At 40.7% G+C, this 17,664-nt stretch overlaps 1 protein-coding gene across 1 annotated transcript in view; it reads right to left on the bottom strand.

The window, feature by feature from the left end:
* The window catches only part of COL21A1 (collagen type XXI alpha 1 chain), a 127,936-nt gene that overhangs the window by 37,953 nt on the left and 72,319 nt on the right, over positions 1–17,664 (bottom strand). Inside the window, exons 9-15 of the mRNA XM_083431899.1 lie at positions 16,211–16,219; positions 15,442–15,525; positions 12,683–12,745; positions 3,403–3,456; positions 3,242–3,295; positions 1,675–1,728; positions 60–113 (exon numbers count right to left, since the gene is read on the bottom strand). Coding sequence (XP_083288025.1) covers positions 60–113; positions 1,675–1,728; positions 3,242–3,295; positions 3,403–3,456; positions 12,683–12,745; positions 15,442–15,525; positions 16,211–16,219 — 372 coding nt within the window. The remainder of the gene's footprint in view (positions 1–59; positions 114–1,674; positions 1,729–3,241; positions 3,296–3,402; positions 3,457–12,682; positions 12,746–15,441; positions 15,526–16,210; positions 16,220–17,664) is intronic.

The raw sequence follows: 17,664 nt of genomic DNA, 5'->3' as shown, positions 1-17,664 counted from the left end.
GGGAACTTTGCCTGCATTTCTACCAGCAATACAATTTTAAATATTAAATTTATACTTGCCTTTTTCCCATAAATTCCTGGTAGCCCTTGGTCTCCTTTAGGTCCCCTGTCACCCTGGATTAAAAAATGTGCATACAGAAATCATTTTGATTTAAGAAAACAACTTACATTGTTCAGGACAGGATGTCCCACACATTGGGAATCAGTGAGATAGGCAACAATTTAAGTGATATGGATGTGGTTTGAATACACATTTGCTGTCCTGGAAACACATTTGCCTAAGACTGCAGCAAATATATGTTCAAGCCACCGCCTTATAGAATGCGAGTCTGCCTTCACCACCTTGGAGTCAGAATGGCTATATGATGGGATGGTGCCACACAGCTGCCCTCTAAAATACCAACATCAATGCTGCTTGGTGGGATAAGGTCAGGGTGGCAGCTAGGTTAGAGCTGCTCAGGCATACCAGCAGAACCAATCTGGCATTGCTGCTGGTGCACTCAACGCAGCCCCAACCTTGCCACAACCCTACTCTGTCCCTATACTGCCCCAGTAAACAGCAGCAATGCCTGGTCCTGGGGAAGCAGCTCTGCAGCTCAATCAAATAACTGAATGGCAGGGAGAAATGAAAACCCATGGTCTTTCACTGTATGAAAATCCATTGGTAACAATTTATAGGAAGCTGAATATAGAAAAGCTAAATTTCAAACAAATGCCTAAGCAAAATTTCAAACAATTGCATGTTGTAGGTTATCAGAAGTATACTAAAGTACAAGGCTATCTGAGGAATATATGACAAAAGACAGGTTTTGAACTGACATTGGGCAACATATCTACATGTTACACTAAACCATGGTTCTGTGGACAAGCCCAAGCAAAACATCAAGCCCCTGCACTCCCCTTTTCTCTCTTTTTCCTGTGTGGCCAGGAAACCAACTTTGTTAGCCTCTACCTTCAGTTTCACAGAACATCAGTTTGTCATTATGTTCCAGCAAAGGGTCCTGGTTTCAAATGAAGTGTGATTAGTTTAACAAGACTGCTTTGTAAACCATGGTTTGAAGCTGATGTGCTATAAAACTTACCAGAGTTCTTTTTAAAACAGAACCCCTGGTTCAAATCTAACACTAATCCAGTGAATGTAAACACCACTAAACCCTCCTTCTGGTTATAAAGAAGGAAAAGAGGGGCAGGAGACTACAGTATTGCTCATTTACATGTCACTAAAACATAGATTAGCATTGCATGTACTCACAGCCATAGTTTTTCATATGCCATCTATTATTATTTTCAATTTATTACCTTTCCTGCAATATAAGGTCTCAGAGCAGGTTAAAACTATTTAAATTACAATATTAGTTTAAAACAATCTCGATAAATTAAATGGGAATGCCAGTTTCCTTGGTCAGGGTGGGGTGTATACTAGAGAATTGTCTGCTTAGCACCGTGTCACGGCCCGTGTGATGGAAAAGAGTAGATAAAAGATGGTCATCCTATGTAAGTATAGCTGCCTGCCTACACTAATTGAAAATAAATGAAGCTAAAAGTTATTGGATGAAGTAATTTCACCATTTACATTTTCATTGAACGAGCTACTAGGCACCATTTTTTGCTTTTCAACATCCCTTGATTCTTTTTAACATCCTACCAATTTTTACAAGAAGCATTTGGTTTGAACCTTAGATGCTGGCATCCCATGCAATCCAGGGAAACCTGGAAGTCCACGTTCACCCTAGAAAAAGGAGGTAAAAGGAACCATGAGACAAGATAAGGAAAAGAGCAGAAGAATATAAGCCACCCAAAGGCACCACACCTTGAGCAAGAAGAGGACCTTTGCTCCATTGAATTCAGTGGGTAAAGAATTGCAGCCTGAATCTGGTAGCAACCAGAGATGTATGCAAATTCTCCTCTTAAAATCCTCTGCTCCATTTGTGGATATAGAAATTGAAGGGATCATTTCACTAAACTTCACTGAGGAAGAAGTTCTCCCAACAGTTGCTCCCACTCATTGGATTAAGGAAATGAGCTTCAACTCAGGAAACCTGACTTCAAGTTTCAGTTCAGACATGAATTTTACAGGTGCTATTGAACTAAATCATAATGGCAGCCTACCTCACATGGAATGAAGAATTTAAGCATCTGATTTAAAGGCTCATGGCACACCTAGAAGCACTATATTTAGGAAGGAGCTCAAACACTCATGGGTTCCCTCATTTGCCCCAAATGTTAGGAGACATTCCCAAGCATACCTCTTCACTATGCATGTTGAGTTCCCTTTAACATTATAGAGAATCATGTGATCATTAGGAGCTCTATGTGCACACTGAAGAGCTCATTGGAATTTGGTTCAGTCAATGGTTTTTTACATACTTCTGTAGATGTACAAGAACTATATAAAAGGATGGTTAGAAGGATTCCATGTCATACAAAAGTACACTACATTTCCAGGAAAAAGACATGTCAGAAAGTTGAAGCATCTGAATTTTCCACACATGTAGAATTATGTTTATAAAAAGAAGAGCTGAAATGTAGCCAATAAAATCACACCCACTTTGGCATGAGCGCAGCTACACCCAGAAGCCTCACACACCAAGATCGTAACTTTTTAGTAAGCCAAGCTTTTAGAAACATTGCTTACTAATTAAATGCATTCAAAAATACATCTAAGCATACAGATGTAATGAAAGTTCCATGTGTGATTGGCTGAATATCCTGTGAACCCATGGAAATTTGGAACACAGGAAAAAACCAAAGCAAATCAAGCAAGAGTGGAAGATGGAACTGATTTGAAAAGAAATGAAGAATAATTTTTTTAACAAACACACAATTCTTCCAGAAGTATTATTATCTACACAAAGGCATATATTATAAGTACCGTATTTTTCGCTTTATAAGACGCACCAGACCACAAGACACACCTAGTTCTTGGAGGAGGAAAACTAGAAAAAAAATATTCTGAATCTCAGAAGCCAGAACAGCAAGAGGGATGGCTGCGCAGTGAAAGCAGCGATCCCTCTTGCTGTTCTGGCTTCTGGGATAGCTGCGCAGCCTGCATTCACTCCATAAGACGCACATACATTTCCCCTTACTTTTTAGGAGGGAAAAAGTGAGTCTTATAGAGCAAAAAATATGGTAGTTATAATGTGGCAGCTGTAAGTTCATCTTTGGAACATTCTAAATATATAGTTCTTCATAAAGGTGTTGTGTTAATGTACAGAAACTGCAGCTATCAAAAGTAGGCTTACCTTTGCCCCATCTGACCCGGCTTCACCTTTCACACCTGGAAGGCCTCGTGGCCCCTAGTAAGGAACAATTGCATATTACTAATGTTATTTATAGATATAATTCATTTAACCTCTTTATAAGGACTCCACTTTAGAACTATGAAAAGACGCCGTGAACTTACTTGAATCCCTGGGGATCCTGGAATCCCTGGAGTCCCTGTTACTCCTTGGTAGCCCTAAGAAGAGAAACCCAAACATTACACCAAAGTGTACTTTAAAGTGTACTTCTGCAGTTCAGATGTAAGTGCTTAGGACTTGAGCAGGCCAAGCTTGCTGACAATACTAAAGCATTCAGTTGTTAAAATACAAAGAGATTGCAAAGAGCTTCAAAATGACCTCTCCAAATTTTGTAAATGAGTAGTAAAATGGCAAATGGAATGCAGTGCAAAACTATGATTGTTGTGGGGGGGGGGATCTGAATTTCACATCTACATTCATGGAGTCTGAACTGGAGGTGACAGATCAAGAACAAGACCTTGGGGTTGTTGTGGTAAATAGCTCAAGGAAGACGTCAAGCCAGTATGAGGCAGCAGCTGTGAAAAAGGTAAATTCCATGCTATGGATGATTAGGAAATAGAAAATAAAACTGCCAATATCACAATACCATACAAGTCTATTACATGACTGCATTTGGAATACTGTATAAAGTTCTGGTCCCCTCACCTCAAAGAGTTGCCCATCCCCACTGTAGAAACTGTGGCAACACTGGTGTAGAAGGCTGCCACAAATATCTCTTTGGTGACCAAACTTCTTATTACCAATTATCTGTAGCAAATTTTCATTCATATCTTAATTAGTATACAGAACATGCCACAATCCATGCTTAATTCATCCTTGCAACAGCTGTTTGTAGTTGTATGTATATGGCATTATTGGTCTCATTTTTCCAGAGAAATAAGGAGCGTTAATGGATTTGCCAAGTAGCTTCATGGTCACTGAATGTACAAACCTGCAGTGCAAGCCTAACTATCTCTCTCCTCAAAAGCAAGTCCCATTGCAGAATGCCTGGTTTAAATCATTATTTCAACTGTTTGGTTGATTGTATTTTATTTCTTATAAATGGCTTCAGCTACTCAAATAATCAGTATTCGTACTAGTCCCAATGAATTCAATATACTTACTCCTAAGTAAATGTGGGGTTATAACTGCAGTCTTGATGTTTTTGCTACTGCTATCAGAACCTGTTTTGAAAATGGTTTGTTGTTCACTACTATCCTTTGGAAACCGATGAATATTGTCAAGAAAATAAGTTATAACAGGCCAGTGACAGAAATGTCCACATTAAACAAATAAGCAAACAACCAACAGCCAACCACACAGATCAAGCATTAGACATAAGAGCGCCATTCACCATGTGGTCCAAAATGTCTGACAAGACAGAAAAGATCTAGCTTAAAAATGGCTGGTAATCCCTTTCAGTTTTCAACCTAAAGCAGCCTGTGGCCACTCCTGATTTTGAATTCCAACTTCCATCAGTCCCAGCCAGCATGGTCAGTGGTAAGGGATCATGGGTGTTATACTCTGGCGGCATCTGAAGAGCCACAGTTACCCCACCCCTGACCAAAACAAAGGGTCACCACCACCACCTGTCCAAGCTTGACCTGTACAAGTAAAGATCACATGGTGCCACAGAGACCAGATACTGGTTAATGCCTATAATTCTTGCAACAAAATGTAGGAAAGCCATACCCAATACTAACTAATTTAATGAAGATGTAGAGGGCCATCATTCTCTAAACCAATTCCTTGCTTGTAAAATTTGTGGAAGGAAGGCCTCCATAAGGCACTTGAGGAATTCTCTTTGGGCTATCTCAGACAGCATCTAAGTGGGAGCCTAAAACACAGCCAATAGTGGTGTGCTAAGATGGGCCATATGTACAGAAGACAATGAAGATAAGATAAGGGGTTTTTTGTTTGTTTTTTTAAGCCTTAAAATGGTGTTAATGTATCTGGCTTTTATACAAAGTACACAGTGTGAAGAAGATTCCTCTTTAGGTCCTTAACAGGGAGAGAAGCACAAAATTGTTGGACCGAAAGTCAGTAACAATATCCTGCAGCTCTTTGTTCAAGGAAATGCTGGCACCACCAGAAGAAAAAAAAGTACTTTATTAGGTGAGACATTTGATATTCTTTTAAGAAGGTCAGCAACAATGCTCCACGTGTAGAGTCTGCATCTGGATATCTCAGTAAAGCTAGCTCTGCCAGGTCAGTTTTAAGTTGCACAGCACTTAACTGGACACTATGAAGGAAGAATAAATATTATAATAAAACTCCAGAAAAGGATGCAATATGGGATGTTGGTGCACATCTCTTCCGGAGGACAAATTCTTCTCATTTTCCCCCTCTCAGTTTGGATACCTTATTTTCCAGTAGGCATGTCAAGAATAATTTCCCCTGTGCTTCCTCCATATAAGAGCAGCAACAGAATATACTGGTTTTGTATTTTTTAAAAACAAAAATACTGTCCTCTTTTTCCAGTGACCATATCATACTTTCTATCTGACATACTTAAGCAAGCTGTGGAATAGGAAACAGGTTTGCTATAGCAAGGAACCTAAGCAGGACCGACCAATCAATCAATCAATCAGTCAATGAAACTCTCATTTATATTGAAACGCCTAACATATTTTTATGCTGATAGTACTATTCTGATAAATAAATAAGGCAAATTAATTTATTTACAACATTTACACCTGACCTTTAAAGTATATGACTTTCAAGATAGCCTTAAATTTTAGATGAAAAGCTAATGTGTGTTAGAAATGTAAGGAAAAGGAAGGTACTTTTTACCACATGTGATGGTCCTGTAGAAAAGTGAAAGACTTCTGGGAAATGATATACAGTAAAATGAATTGAAAAAGATGTTTAAGATAACTTTCCCTAAAAAACTAGAAGCCTTTTTACTTGGACTAACAGGGGTTGGAAAACCTAGGGACCTAAAAACGTTATTTATGTATGCGACAACAGCCACAAGGATGTTGCTGGCCCTGAATTGGAAACAGGAGAAGATACCAACAAAAGAAGAATGGATAATTACGATGATGGACTATGCCGAAATGGCAAAGATGACCACGAAGATCAGAGATCAGCATGAGAAAAAGTTTGAGCAGGAATGGAAGAGATTTATAGATTATAAAAGACCACTGTAAATATATTAAAGTGTTAGCAGGTTTGATATAACATTTATGTAATCTAATAATTGGAAATTAAGATGAACAAGAGGGAAAAACAAAGAATTTTGAGATAAAATGAGATGCAAGAAATTTTGTGGGAAAAGATTAGAATCCAGGGGAGGGGAGGGGGGAAGTCTACGTTGTTTGTTTGTTTTTTGTTCTTGATTGGAAAAACATTGAATTTATGAATTATTGTGATTATAAAATTTGAAAATAAAAAATATATTTTTTAAAAAAAATAGATGAAAAAAATAAGTACTTCCTATTTCTGCCATTTTTTTAAAAAAATCACTTTAATTTCTACATTCAATCACTGCAAAACCAATGGTCATAATCATAATATAATTATGCACAATTCAATGAAACAGAGCCAAATCAGATATATCAGGCAATTCCCTAATCAAATCTCCTGTGGGACGTTATTTAGGTGGGGGGGGGGGGGGAGTTAGACTGGGATTTCATTGCTTAGTCCTACCCCCATTTCCAGTACCATTTCCTTGATTCAAACTGCACATAGTTAAGGTATGGCATTCACTTCCAAACAGTGGGTGACAGCAGCCAACTCAGATGACTTTAAACAGGGACAAATCCACTAAGGCTAAGGCTATTAATGACAACTGGTCGTGACAGCTATCTGCTGATTCCAGGGACAGGGACACCATGGCTCTGTACACCAGTTACTCGGGAACAACACTGAAAATGACCTGCTTTGAGGGCTTCCCAAAAACATATGGTTGACCACAATGGAAAATAAGCTGCTGGAATAGACAGACTTTTGGTATGAGATCCAGCATATATTTTGCTTTTGCTTATATTCTTGGCTACTGACATGGGAAATCAATGTACACAAGAAAAGGAATGCACAGTTGAGTCCACGTGATGTCCTGAGTTCCAAATTACCAAAATCTGAGTACAAGTTTACACACCAGTCTTCTCCACACAGACTGTCACATTGGGAATTGCTGCTGATTACATCCATGGTTTGCCAGTCACATGTCTCTCTGAGCATACATTACCCATGGAAAGTTAGGTCTGCATGCATGAAAATAAAATGACTAATTCAGTGGAATATTCCATCATATTTAAAGTTTTATGGCACATGGCCTGTATACTTTTATTAGAACTTCTGTAAAGCCTCATCAGGAGAGGCATCTAACATCACACAACTTAAGGGTAGGGGGATTTTTCTGGCTACATTTTAGTCCTTTCATATAGCCCTTTCTACTCAGACGAGTGATCTGTGTTTTACAGCTCCAATTATTCAAAAAATAATAATACTTAAAAGTAAATTCCACTGAGTTCAGTGTGTGCTTGGGACTACAGCTTACGAGTCATGACTCATGGGATCATCGAGTTCATTGTGCCTAAGTTTGTTTAGGATTTCAGCCTACATGTAATGACTGACTCATAGAAAGGTCTGTTTAAAAACAAAACACCCCCCAAAAAACCAGTTTACTGAAATCAGTGGAATCAACAGTGCAATCTTCTAACCATGTTTACTCAAAAGCACTGAGGTCAGTGGCACTTACACCCTAGAAAGTGAACATAATATTGCAGCCTGAAATATAACTGTGTGGGCATGTGGCAATCCACTAAGCCTGGCAGCACAAGCCTATGCTTGTACCGCTCTATAAGCAGATGTCAGTATCTTGTGCATGAACTTGAGCACAACCAGTACTACTGGCTCTCTTTTTCTCTACCTATGTAGCAAACTTCTCTGTGCAATTACAAACTACCTGAACTTTATATTTTTTTTTTCTGGACTGTAGGGATTTGATTTTAAAATTAGCAAAGCACAGGATTTGAAAGGCTGCACTTCAGATGTTGCTTGGCTCTTCCACCATTAAACCATTTGCTGATTGAGAAGAGGTTCTTACCGTGCAGAATGCTGACCTGAACACACAACACTAACTTTCCAGTTCCTTTCTTAATCGTCAAGGGAGCTAGTGCATTATGTTGTGTTAAATGTTCACATTTGAAATAAGAGATATTGCATTGTCCAGTATTTTGCATTTTTTCCTCCTCTTTAAAAATGTGTATGGAGACTAAGATGGTATTAGAACTGGGCCCCAAACATGTGTACCAAATTTCACTCCAATATGTGTGTGTTGCAGGGGAGGGATCCAGTGGAATTATTGCACTGCAAACAAATTGACAAAAGCAGAAATTTGTATATGGAAAGTTGGCTGGGAAAGATTGAAATGAAGACTTCACTCTCCTCAGCCTATCATGATCAAACACAAGCTAAGAAATCTAGGTTTGAACTTGACTTCAACTTCAGCAGTTACTCCTAACTAGAACCAGGAAACTCAGTGGTGGTACTTGTACCGGTGGAGCTCAGAGGATAGCCCCAAAATGGGGTGTTTCAAAGATGTGGAGGGGCTAAGCCAGTCTAGGATCCCCAGCCAGTCTCACAGTCATCACAGGCCAGCATCAGGCTCAGTCCAGACTCCATTGCTATGCCAACCAGCAGCTGGTGCAGTGATGAGCTTGATCATCCTGCCACCATCATCTTCTGCTGTGGCCACCATGAGCAGATGGGCTGTGGATGCAGTGGTGGTTCTGCAAAGCCCTGTAGTTGAGGAGGTAAGGATTGCAACCTCAGTCATCACTAACTTTAGGTAGATCAAGGCAATATTCGAGTGTTCTGACGTTTCCATTACTATTTCTTACTACCCTAACTTTCTATCATTTTTCCTAAAACTGTTCTAGTTCTACACTTGGGAAAACGACCAACTTGACATCTGAGGAATATATATATATATATATATATATATATATATATATATCTGGCACATTAAGTAAAGGTAAAGGTACCCCTGCCCGTACGGGCCAGTCTTGACAGACTCTAGGGTTGTGCGCTCATCTCACTCTATAGGCCGGGAGCCAGCGCTGTCCGCAGACACTTCCGGGTCACGTGGCCAGTGTGACAAGCTGCATCTGGCGAGCCAGCGCAGCACACGGAACGCCGTTTACCTTCCCGCTGGTAAGCGGACCCTATTTATCTACTTGCACCCGGGGGTGCTTTTGAACTGCTAGGTTGGCAGGCGCTGGGACCGAGCAACGGGAGCGCACCCCGCCGCGGGGATTCGAACCGCCGACCATGCGATCGGCACATTACAAGACTACAAAAATGATATATTTTTCCTCCATGGTTCATTATGCTATTATTTATATCAGTACTGGGAATATATGTCACAAGCTAGAATCAAATGCTACAGCAAAGATGTGGATTTCTCTTTTAAAAATGTATGCTGTCACCACTGATAGCAGAAGGCTGTCTTATCACATCTGAGATACAGTATTAAATTATGGTAGTCTTTGTTAGCAGTATCTTTTCTCAGTTAGTGAGGGGGGAAAGAGACTGAATGGAAGTAGGTAGTTGCATACAGCAATGTATACCTGAAGGAGCGGCTCCACCCCCATCGTTCTTTCTGGACACTGAAGTCCAGTGCTAAGGGCCTTCTGGCGGTTCCTTCACTGCAAGAAGCCAAGTTACAGGGAACCAGGCAGAGGGCCTTCTCGGTAGTGGCACCCGCCCTGTGGAACACCCTCCCATCAGATGTCAAAGAGAAAAACAACTACCAGACTTTTAGAAGACATCTGAAGGCAGCCCTGTTTAGGGAAGTTTTTAATGTTTAATAGGTTATTTTATTTTAATATTCTATTGGAAGCCGCCCAGAGTGGCTGGGGAAACCCAGCCAGATGGGCGGGGTATAAATAATAAATTATTATTATTATTATTATTATTATTATTATTATTATTATTATTATTATTATGTTAGATCACGATTAATCATATAAAACCTAAAATATAGCTTATATTTGCTTGATCAAGAACACAACAATCCTGAGAAGTACAAAAAACTTGGTAACACAATGAAAAGGGGAGTTGTACAAATCCAAACCTGCTGCAAGCAGCTTGTTTTGTTGTGGAAAATTACATTTCCTTCCTGGTATAGTGGATAAATCCAGATAAATTCAATTGCAAAAGGAGAAGCCTACATAAAATAGACAGGAAGTCTATTTGCATAAGTGCAATGAAATTGTTCACAATGCCCATGCTTGGATGTCATGCTAATCCACATTTTAGTGCACTGAGCTGCAGGATTAGGTACGGTACTTACCTCTCCAGCACAACAAGAGATCACTGAAAACCAGATACAATGCATAGTGGAAAGCCTGGACAATGTTCTTCTTACAGTATATGGTACAGAGAAGACATCAAAATTGGCAACAGCCAAGTTTCTCTAGAGAGTGCACTTCATGTACAGGGTATCACAACCAAAAAAGCTCTTTCGCTGGTCACCACCTGCCTAACTCCTAAAGGCAAAGGAAACTCAAAGGATGGCCTCCGTTCAATAATATACTACCTACACACTATCTATCTCATGTGTTAGTCAGGAATATTCTGGCCAGATGTTAGCTAGCTGGCACAGCTCCACTCATGTACAGTGGAGGGCTACAATGCTCTGTTTTTTTTTTGTTGTTGTTTCCAATTACCCTTGCTTGCGTGGTCATAATTATCAAGGGATTACTTGATAATTAACTAAGAAAGGGATTGCTGCAAACTGTAAGAAATAATTTGTGCTACATTAGAAGTTGCTTCTTCTTTTTGTCCTAGAGCATTTTAGCATTTTGTTGAAATGGTAGATTTATAATTTATCTGAAGGGTTCAAAATGAACCCTTGAAAAGAGTTCTTTAAATTGCTCCCAGGTTCTGCAACTAGGAGTTCTCTTTGAACATGGCTCCAGTATTGCTTATTGAAATTATTGGACTCTTCCCTAATATAATCTTCCAGTATGTGGAAAGAAGTGTATTTTTGGTATTACTGCTCTTCATACTAGCATTGTGTCAGCATCCAAAGGGAACCACCACAATAATCTCAACCATCTGTTATACCTACGAACATGGCCAAAATGTAACTAAGCAACCAAAATAAGAAATTTGGACATTTTATAAAGTGCAACATGGAGTTCTCCAAGTAATTGGCAATGTTCCTCAGATTTACAGAGTTTCCAGCAAGGATTTGTTTAAGATTTTCCATACAGAGCTGATACAGAAAACCAAATATACAACCACCACCATCAAAAGACTCCTTACCAGAAATAGAATGTGAAATGCAAAAAATAAAAAATCACAGGCCTCATACATTCTGGGCAAGAACCAAATGCCTTAAGTGGCATTAACAATAATAAAGGCCACGTTGCTTAACTTGGAGCTCATTTTCTTGAGATTTCTGGAAACCTTCTAAAGGCCCATAAGAATTAAAACCAAATTCTTTGAATTCATTATTACCAAAGTCAAAAGGAGATGAATGGTTTTGGGAAAAGACCCAAACTTCTGCTTCAACATTTTAATTTGCCCTTACTTTAATTGCCTGGTAAAGTAACTGAACTCATTTGAACCTTTTAAAGCCTCCCTTCTAACACTTTCACAACACAGTACTATAAATGTCTATTCAGAAGTTATGTGCAGAGATGCTTATTCCCAGGGTGAGTATGGGCACTGCAGACTTATTCGCAGTACTAATGATAACCATCCATCCACATTTTTGCAAGAACTAACAGGAACAAGATATTACATTTCTTATTTCTTTTTGGGTGGGATACAGTTACATATTGTTTTACCCCAAGGAGGAAGCCATTAGACTAGCTAGTGAGCAATTAGCTGCATTCCTCTTCCTTCTACTCTTTCTTAACAAAAATCAGCCATGTGAACGAGGGCTCGCTGCAGCTTGCTCTCGTAATGCCATTGTGAAGATATCACATCAGAACTGAGCGAGCACAGCATTCAGAACTCATTTCTTTTTGTTTTTTTAATGGCTGAAACTATTTTAAAGAAAAGACAAAACTAATCCTAACTTGCCGTCATTTCAGTTTCTGAAACTTGGATTATATATCCTTGTTGACATTCTATGCCCCTTCCGCAATAACAATTAACAATTTATGACGCCCGACTGTAAGATTAGAAATTGCTGCACAAAAACCCCAGTAAATTATAAATTTAAAGGAAAGGGTAGCACTGACATATTACTTCTGTGGCTTTTTCAATAAAAGGTATGGATCTTCCCTGAATCCTCCTTGATTGGGAATTCCAAGTGTCACCCCTTACTCGTGATCCTGATGTTAATAATGAGCATTTGCCACCCGTAATAATGTTCTGATACAATTCTAATGTCAGTTTTGCATTAAAGTTACTATAGATGACTAAGTTTTTAGTACTCACAGGCTTACCATCTCGACCAGGTTCTCCAGGATAGCCATGATTCCCAGGTTGTCCAGGATCCCCCTAGGGAGAAAGCAAACATATTAGAACAGAACAGAACTGAGAAGGTTGCAGCAACTAAATGCTGCACAATACCCCCGCCTCTAACAGATGCTACTCAGAGTTTCAATCAACCTAAACAGGAGCCTTGTACAGGGCTCTTGAAAGGAAGGAAGTGGTTTCAGATGCGGACAAAGGAATGGAAGTGGGTGCCCTCCCCCCAGCTCTTCTGAAACCTTCACTGCCCTATAAAGTGGTAAAGGGCTCGTGGTTCAGGGCTAGTTGTCAGCCCTGAAACTAAACTCTTTATTGCTTCCACAGGTGGAAGGAGTGGGTGTTTCTCCTGGGAAAGTTATAGAAAATATATCTTTTCCACTCCTGAAATCTTCTGAAATAACATGGAGAAGAGGAGTTTAACATTATAGTACATATCCTCCTAACCCTTCCAGGGTTTATATATAAATATGGGGGAGGTTTCTGGAGAGTGTGAAGGAAAAAATGTCCTTTTTCCTCTTGTCCCTTCTGAAACCTCCTCATAAATAGTGCAGGGAGGAAAGGTTGTTTTGCCTCACTCTATTCTGACATAGTAAATTCTGACGCACAAATTTTATGCTTTGTGTGAAGCTCACAACCCATAGATCTGCACGGAAACTACAGCGGAATTGGTGTGGCCATCTTGCCTTCTCTGTGCATGTGTGTGTTTCCCCAAAGGGTTACCTCATCTAACATCAGCCACTCATGCTTCTTCTGGAAAATGAAATAAGCCTGTCATTCTAGCCCATTCATTTGCCTGGTGCAGCTTAGGCAGGTATAACCCCTAACCAACCACCTCCTATCTCCCTCTGTTGTTCATTCATGGAGGGCCAAGCTAATGTTAATTGTAGCTAATGTTAATTGTGTGGATTAAAGCAGTACATTTTTTTCAAACTACTAATTACCACTGCAGAGGGGCCCAAGCAGGAGAAAGACCACGGGATATAGGAATGGGGAGTTTAACCCATTCCATTATGGCCCCAACATAAATCACCCCTGAAGGTGCTATTTACATTGGTGCCAAAAGAGACTTCCCTGCCAATGTAAATATAAACTAGGGATGGGGTGGTGGAATTGATCGGGACAATGGCAAGCTTGAGTCTCCCTGAGGCTGACATTTACATTTGTAAACATTTGCACGTTAACTGTACCCACATGACTAACACCATGTCTAATATTTCCCACAAGGGCCTTTCAGCCACAAGAGAACCTGATCACATGTTGGGCTGGTGGGTTGCAAGTGAATGCACCCATTTGCTGTTCATCCATATTTTGGCACTTCAGGAAATTCATAAAAAGTCATAAAAACTTGGAGAGAAGCCCAGAAACAGTTGGCCTTTATAATACAGTCCTTAATCTCTCAGCGCAATACATCCTCACTGGTTGCGGTTCTGTTTTCACAAGATATGTTCTTCTGCTTCATATTTAAGATGTTACAGACTTTTATAACATGCATAACTACATAAACATGTTCTGAAGAGATGATGTTCAAGTGGAGACTCAGGGAGTTGGCTGAGTTGAGATCATTGTCTTCTAGAGTATTTAAGAGTGTCAGAACATCCATTACAAGAGAACATTGGGTGAAAAACTGAAGATGGTGGGGTCTGCCAGGGGCCATGTCTTCAGCTACAACTGTGTGGTCCAAAACCTGGGCAAAGTTGCTTGGCCTTAATTTTGCAGCTGCATTAAGTCTTAGTACTATGCAGAAAACAAATAACGAGATAATTGCTACGTTCTAATCCAACATTGGTAGGGGCGTGGGTGGTGCTGTGGGTAAAACCTCAGCGCGACTTGCCGATCGCATGGTCGGCGGTTCAAATCCCCGCGGCGGGGTGCACTCCCGTCGTTCAGTCCCAGCGCCTGCCAACCTAGCAGTTCGAAAGCACCCCCGGGTGCAAGTAGATAAATAGGGACCGCTTTCTAGCGGGAAGGTAAACGGCGTTCCATGTGCTGCGCTGGCTCACCAGATGCACCTTGTCACGCTGGCCACGTGACCCGGAAGTGTCTGCGGACAGCGCTGGCTCCTGGCCTATAGAGTGAGATGAGCGCACAACCCTAGAGTCTGGCAAGACTGGCCCATACGGGCAGGGGTACCTTTACCTTTACATAATCCAACATTATTATAATAACCCATTACATTTAAAAGCTATACTTAAGATCTCTGTCTAGCTGACGATGGCCCAAATGAAGCATGCCTCAGTTCATTTTATTCTCCCACCTCCACTCCTAATACACACTTAGATTCCAGAAACTGTAACAAATTTTATTCTAAGGAAAGTCAACAAGCTGCCCCTCCAGATGTTGTAGAACTCCAGCTCCAACCAAGCTCAGCCAGCATGGCCAATGGTCAAGGGTACATGCACTCTCCCCAACTGACCCCTAGCTAAGAGGAACTGATAGCAACAGTAACAGCTTCTTCTAAACAGCCATTCTCTTTCCCATTCTACTTTAACTTCTTTTTAACTTGGCACTTATTGTTGTAATGATCTTATGTAAACAGATTTGTAAGGTCAACCTGAAAAGCAGTATATAAAACTGTAAACTAAGAAATAATAAATGCAATTTTCGCTTTGGGCCTTTAAACTAGAAGGGGGCATATAAATAAGGCATTATGATCATAATTTGTGTTATGGCCACAGAGTTAAACATAATGAAAGCAACTATACATTATGAAAAGCTCCACTCACTTTGGGGCCTGGTGGTCCTTGTTTTCCTGGAAGGCATATACAAGGAGGTGGTGTAGATCCTACATCGCTTGGTCCATTCATGCACTACCAAAAACCAAAAACAATTTTCAATTGTGCACACCAAACCAACTTTATGCTTATTAACAACCTACTCCACAAAGTCCTTCACCCCTGAAATCCCTGCTGAAATCTACCATGTTGGCTTGACAGTGATTTCATGATACCAATGTATGATGAGGAAATCAGAGTGGCCCAGTTCACAGGTAATTCTAAGCCGAACTATTCCATAGTATGAACAAGCAAATGTTCAGGCTCCCGGAGAGGAGGAGAATGTGACTGCTTTTCTCCTCTCTCCCGATTTTGCTGCTGGAATAGCATGCCATCTGAACCTGGGCTCATGGTTTAGCTCTCTAAGTGCATATATTTTCTTAAATGTTAAGCATATTCCTTCTATGACAAAGCAGACTACATAAAAGAGATTCAACAATGTGAGAACTAAATGCCACTACACATGTAAAAAATAGCATATAAATTGCATGCCAAATTCAGTCCAATATAATTTAACACTCCCCCACAAAAAAAGGTTGCACATATTATTCACTGAGCACAAAAGCTGAAAACAGAAAAAAAAAATGTTTACAAAAATATCCTCACTATCCCAGACAAACAGCATGCTCTTACCTGGTGATGTATTAACAAAGGAAGCAAGGGTGAGGGTGATACTAAATACTACCTTAAAGTCCATATGAATAGGCATGTTTTTGCCTACCTCTCCATTCTGGAATAAATAAATAAACAAAATCAGTTCAAGACTTTAGAAAGCCTGCAGAAATTGTTAAAATCAAAGCATATATAGTTGTAAAGGTAAAGGGACCCCTGACCATTAGGTCCAGTTGCATACGACTCCGGGGTTGCGGCGCTCATCTTGCTTTACTGGCTGAGGGAGCCAGCGTATAGCTTCCGGGTCATGTGGCCAGCATGACTAATCCACTTCTGGTGAACCAGAGCAGTGCACGGAAACGTGGTTTACCTTCCAGCTGGAGAGGTACCTATTTATCTACTTGCCCTGCATGCTTTTAAACTGCTAGGTTGGCAGGAGCTGGGACACAGCAAATGGGAGGTAACCCCGTTGAGGGGATTTGAACCACCGACCTTCTGATTGGCAAACCCTAGGCTCTGTGGTTTAACCCACAGCGCCATCCACATCCCATATAGTTGTAAAGTAAAGGTAAAGGGACCCCTGACCATTAGGTCCAGTCGTGGCTGACTCTGGGGTTGCGGCGCTCATCTCGCTTTATTGGCCGAGGGAGCCGGCGTACAGCTTCCGGGTCATGTGGCCACATGACTAAGCCGCTTCTGGTGAACCAGAGCAGCGCACAGAAACACTGTTTACCTTCCCGTCGGAGCGGTACCTGTTTATCTACTTGCACTTTGACGTGCTTTCGAACTGCTAGGTTGGCAGGAGCAGGAACCAAGCAACGGGAGCTCACCCCGTCGTGGGGATTCGAACTGCCGACCTTCTGATCGGCAAGTCCTAGGCTCTGTGGTTTAACCCACAGCATCACCCCCTGTGAACCTTTTAATTACACTATGTCACATGTTACCAGTGTCTCCCTAGCATAAAGAGACTTCTGTAACAACCTCTAATGGTAAACAACAATTTCTCCAAAACACATTTTGCAGAAATTCTGTCCTGAAGGAATTTGAAGGCTGACAGATAGCAGTGTGGTTTTTTTTAATATATATATATATATATATATATATTTGCTTTCGTAGATTTTCACGGGTACAGGAATGCAGGTTTTGGTGTCCTCGGGTGTCTTCCCGTGTAAAAGTTGGGGTGTCTAGGCGACGTTTCGACGAGGTCTCACTCGTCATCTTCAGGCTGGTGCTTTCGGCTTCTTGTTACTGGAACAGAGCAGGATCTTAGTGTTTGAGTTCCTATAAATACTGTTGAGGAGGTGTGGTGTATAGCCTCCAATGTTCTGGGCAGAGAGGAGGTTCCCAGGCTAGTGTGCCTTTTCTTCTTTTGTTCCTTAATTACTTGAGGGATATCTTGAGTGATTTCTTGAGTGATTTCCTGAATCCCACTTAGGTGGGTCATTAGGTGTGGATTAGTTGCTAAAGCCTTCGTGTCTTGAACTCTTGAACTTTGTGAAGAGTTTTTCTGAGAAGATGGCTGTACTGCACTTGGTTGTGCTCTGGCTTGGCTTCGTGTATAGG

The sequence above is a fragment of the Podarcis tiliguerta genome (assembly GCF_965153285.1).
Source record: "Podarcis tiliguerta genome assembly, chromosome: 3".
NCBI lineage: Eukaryota > Metazoa > Chordata > Lepidosauria > Squamata > Lacertidae > Podarcis > Podarcis tiliguerta.
This window is presented reverse-complemented; position numbering and strand designations above follow the sequence as displayed.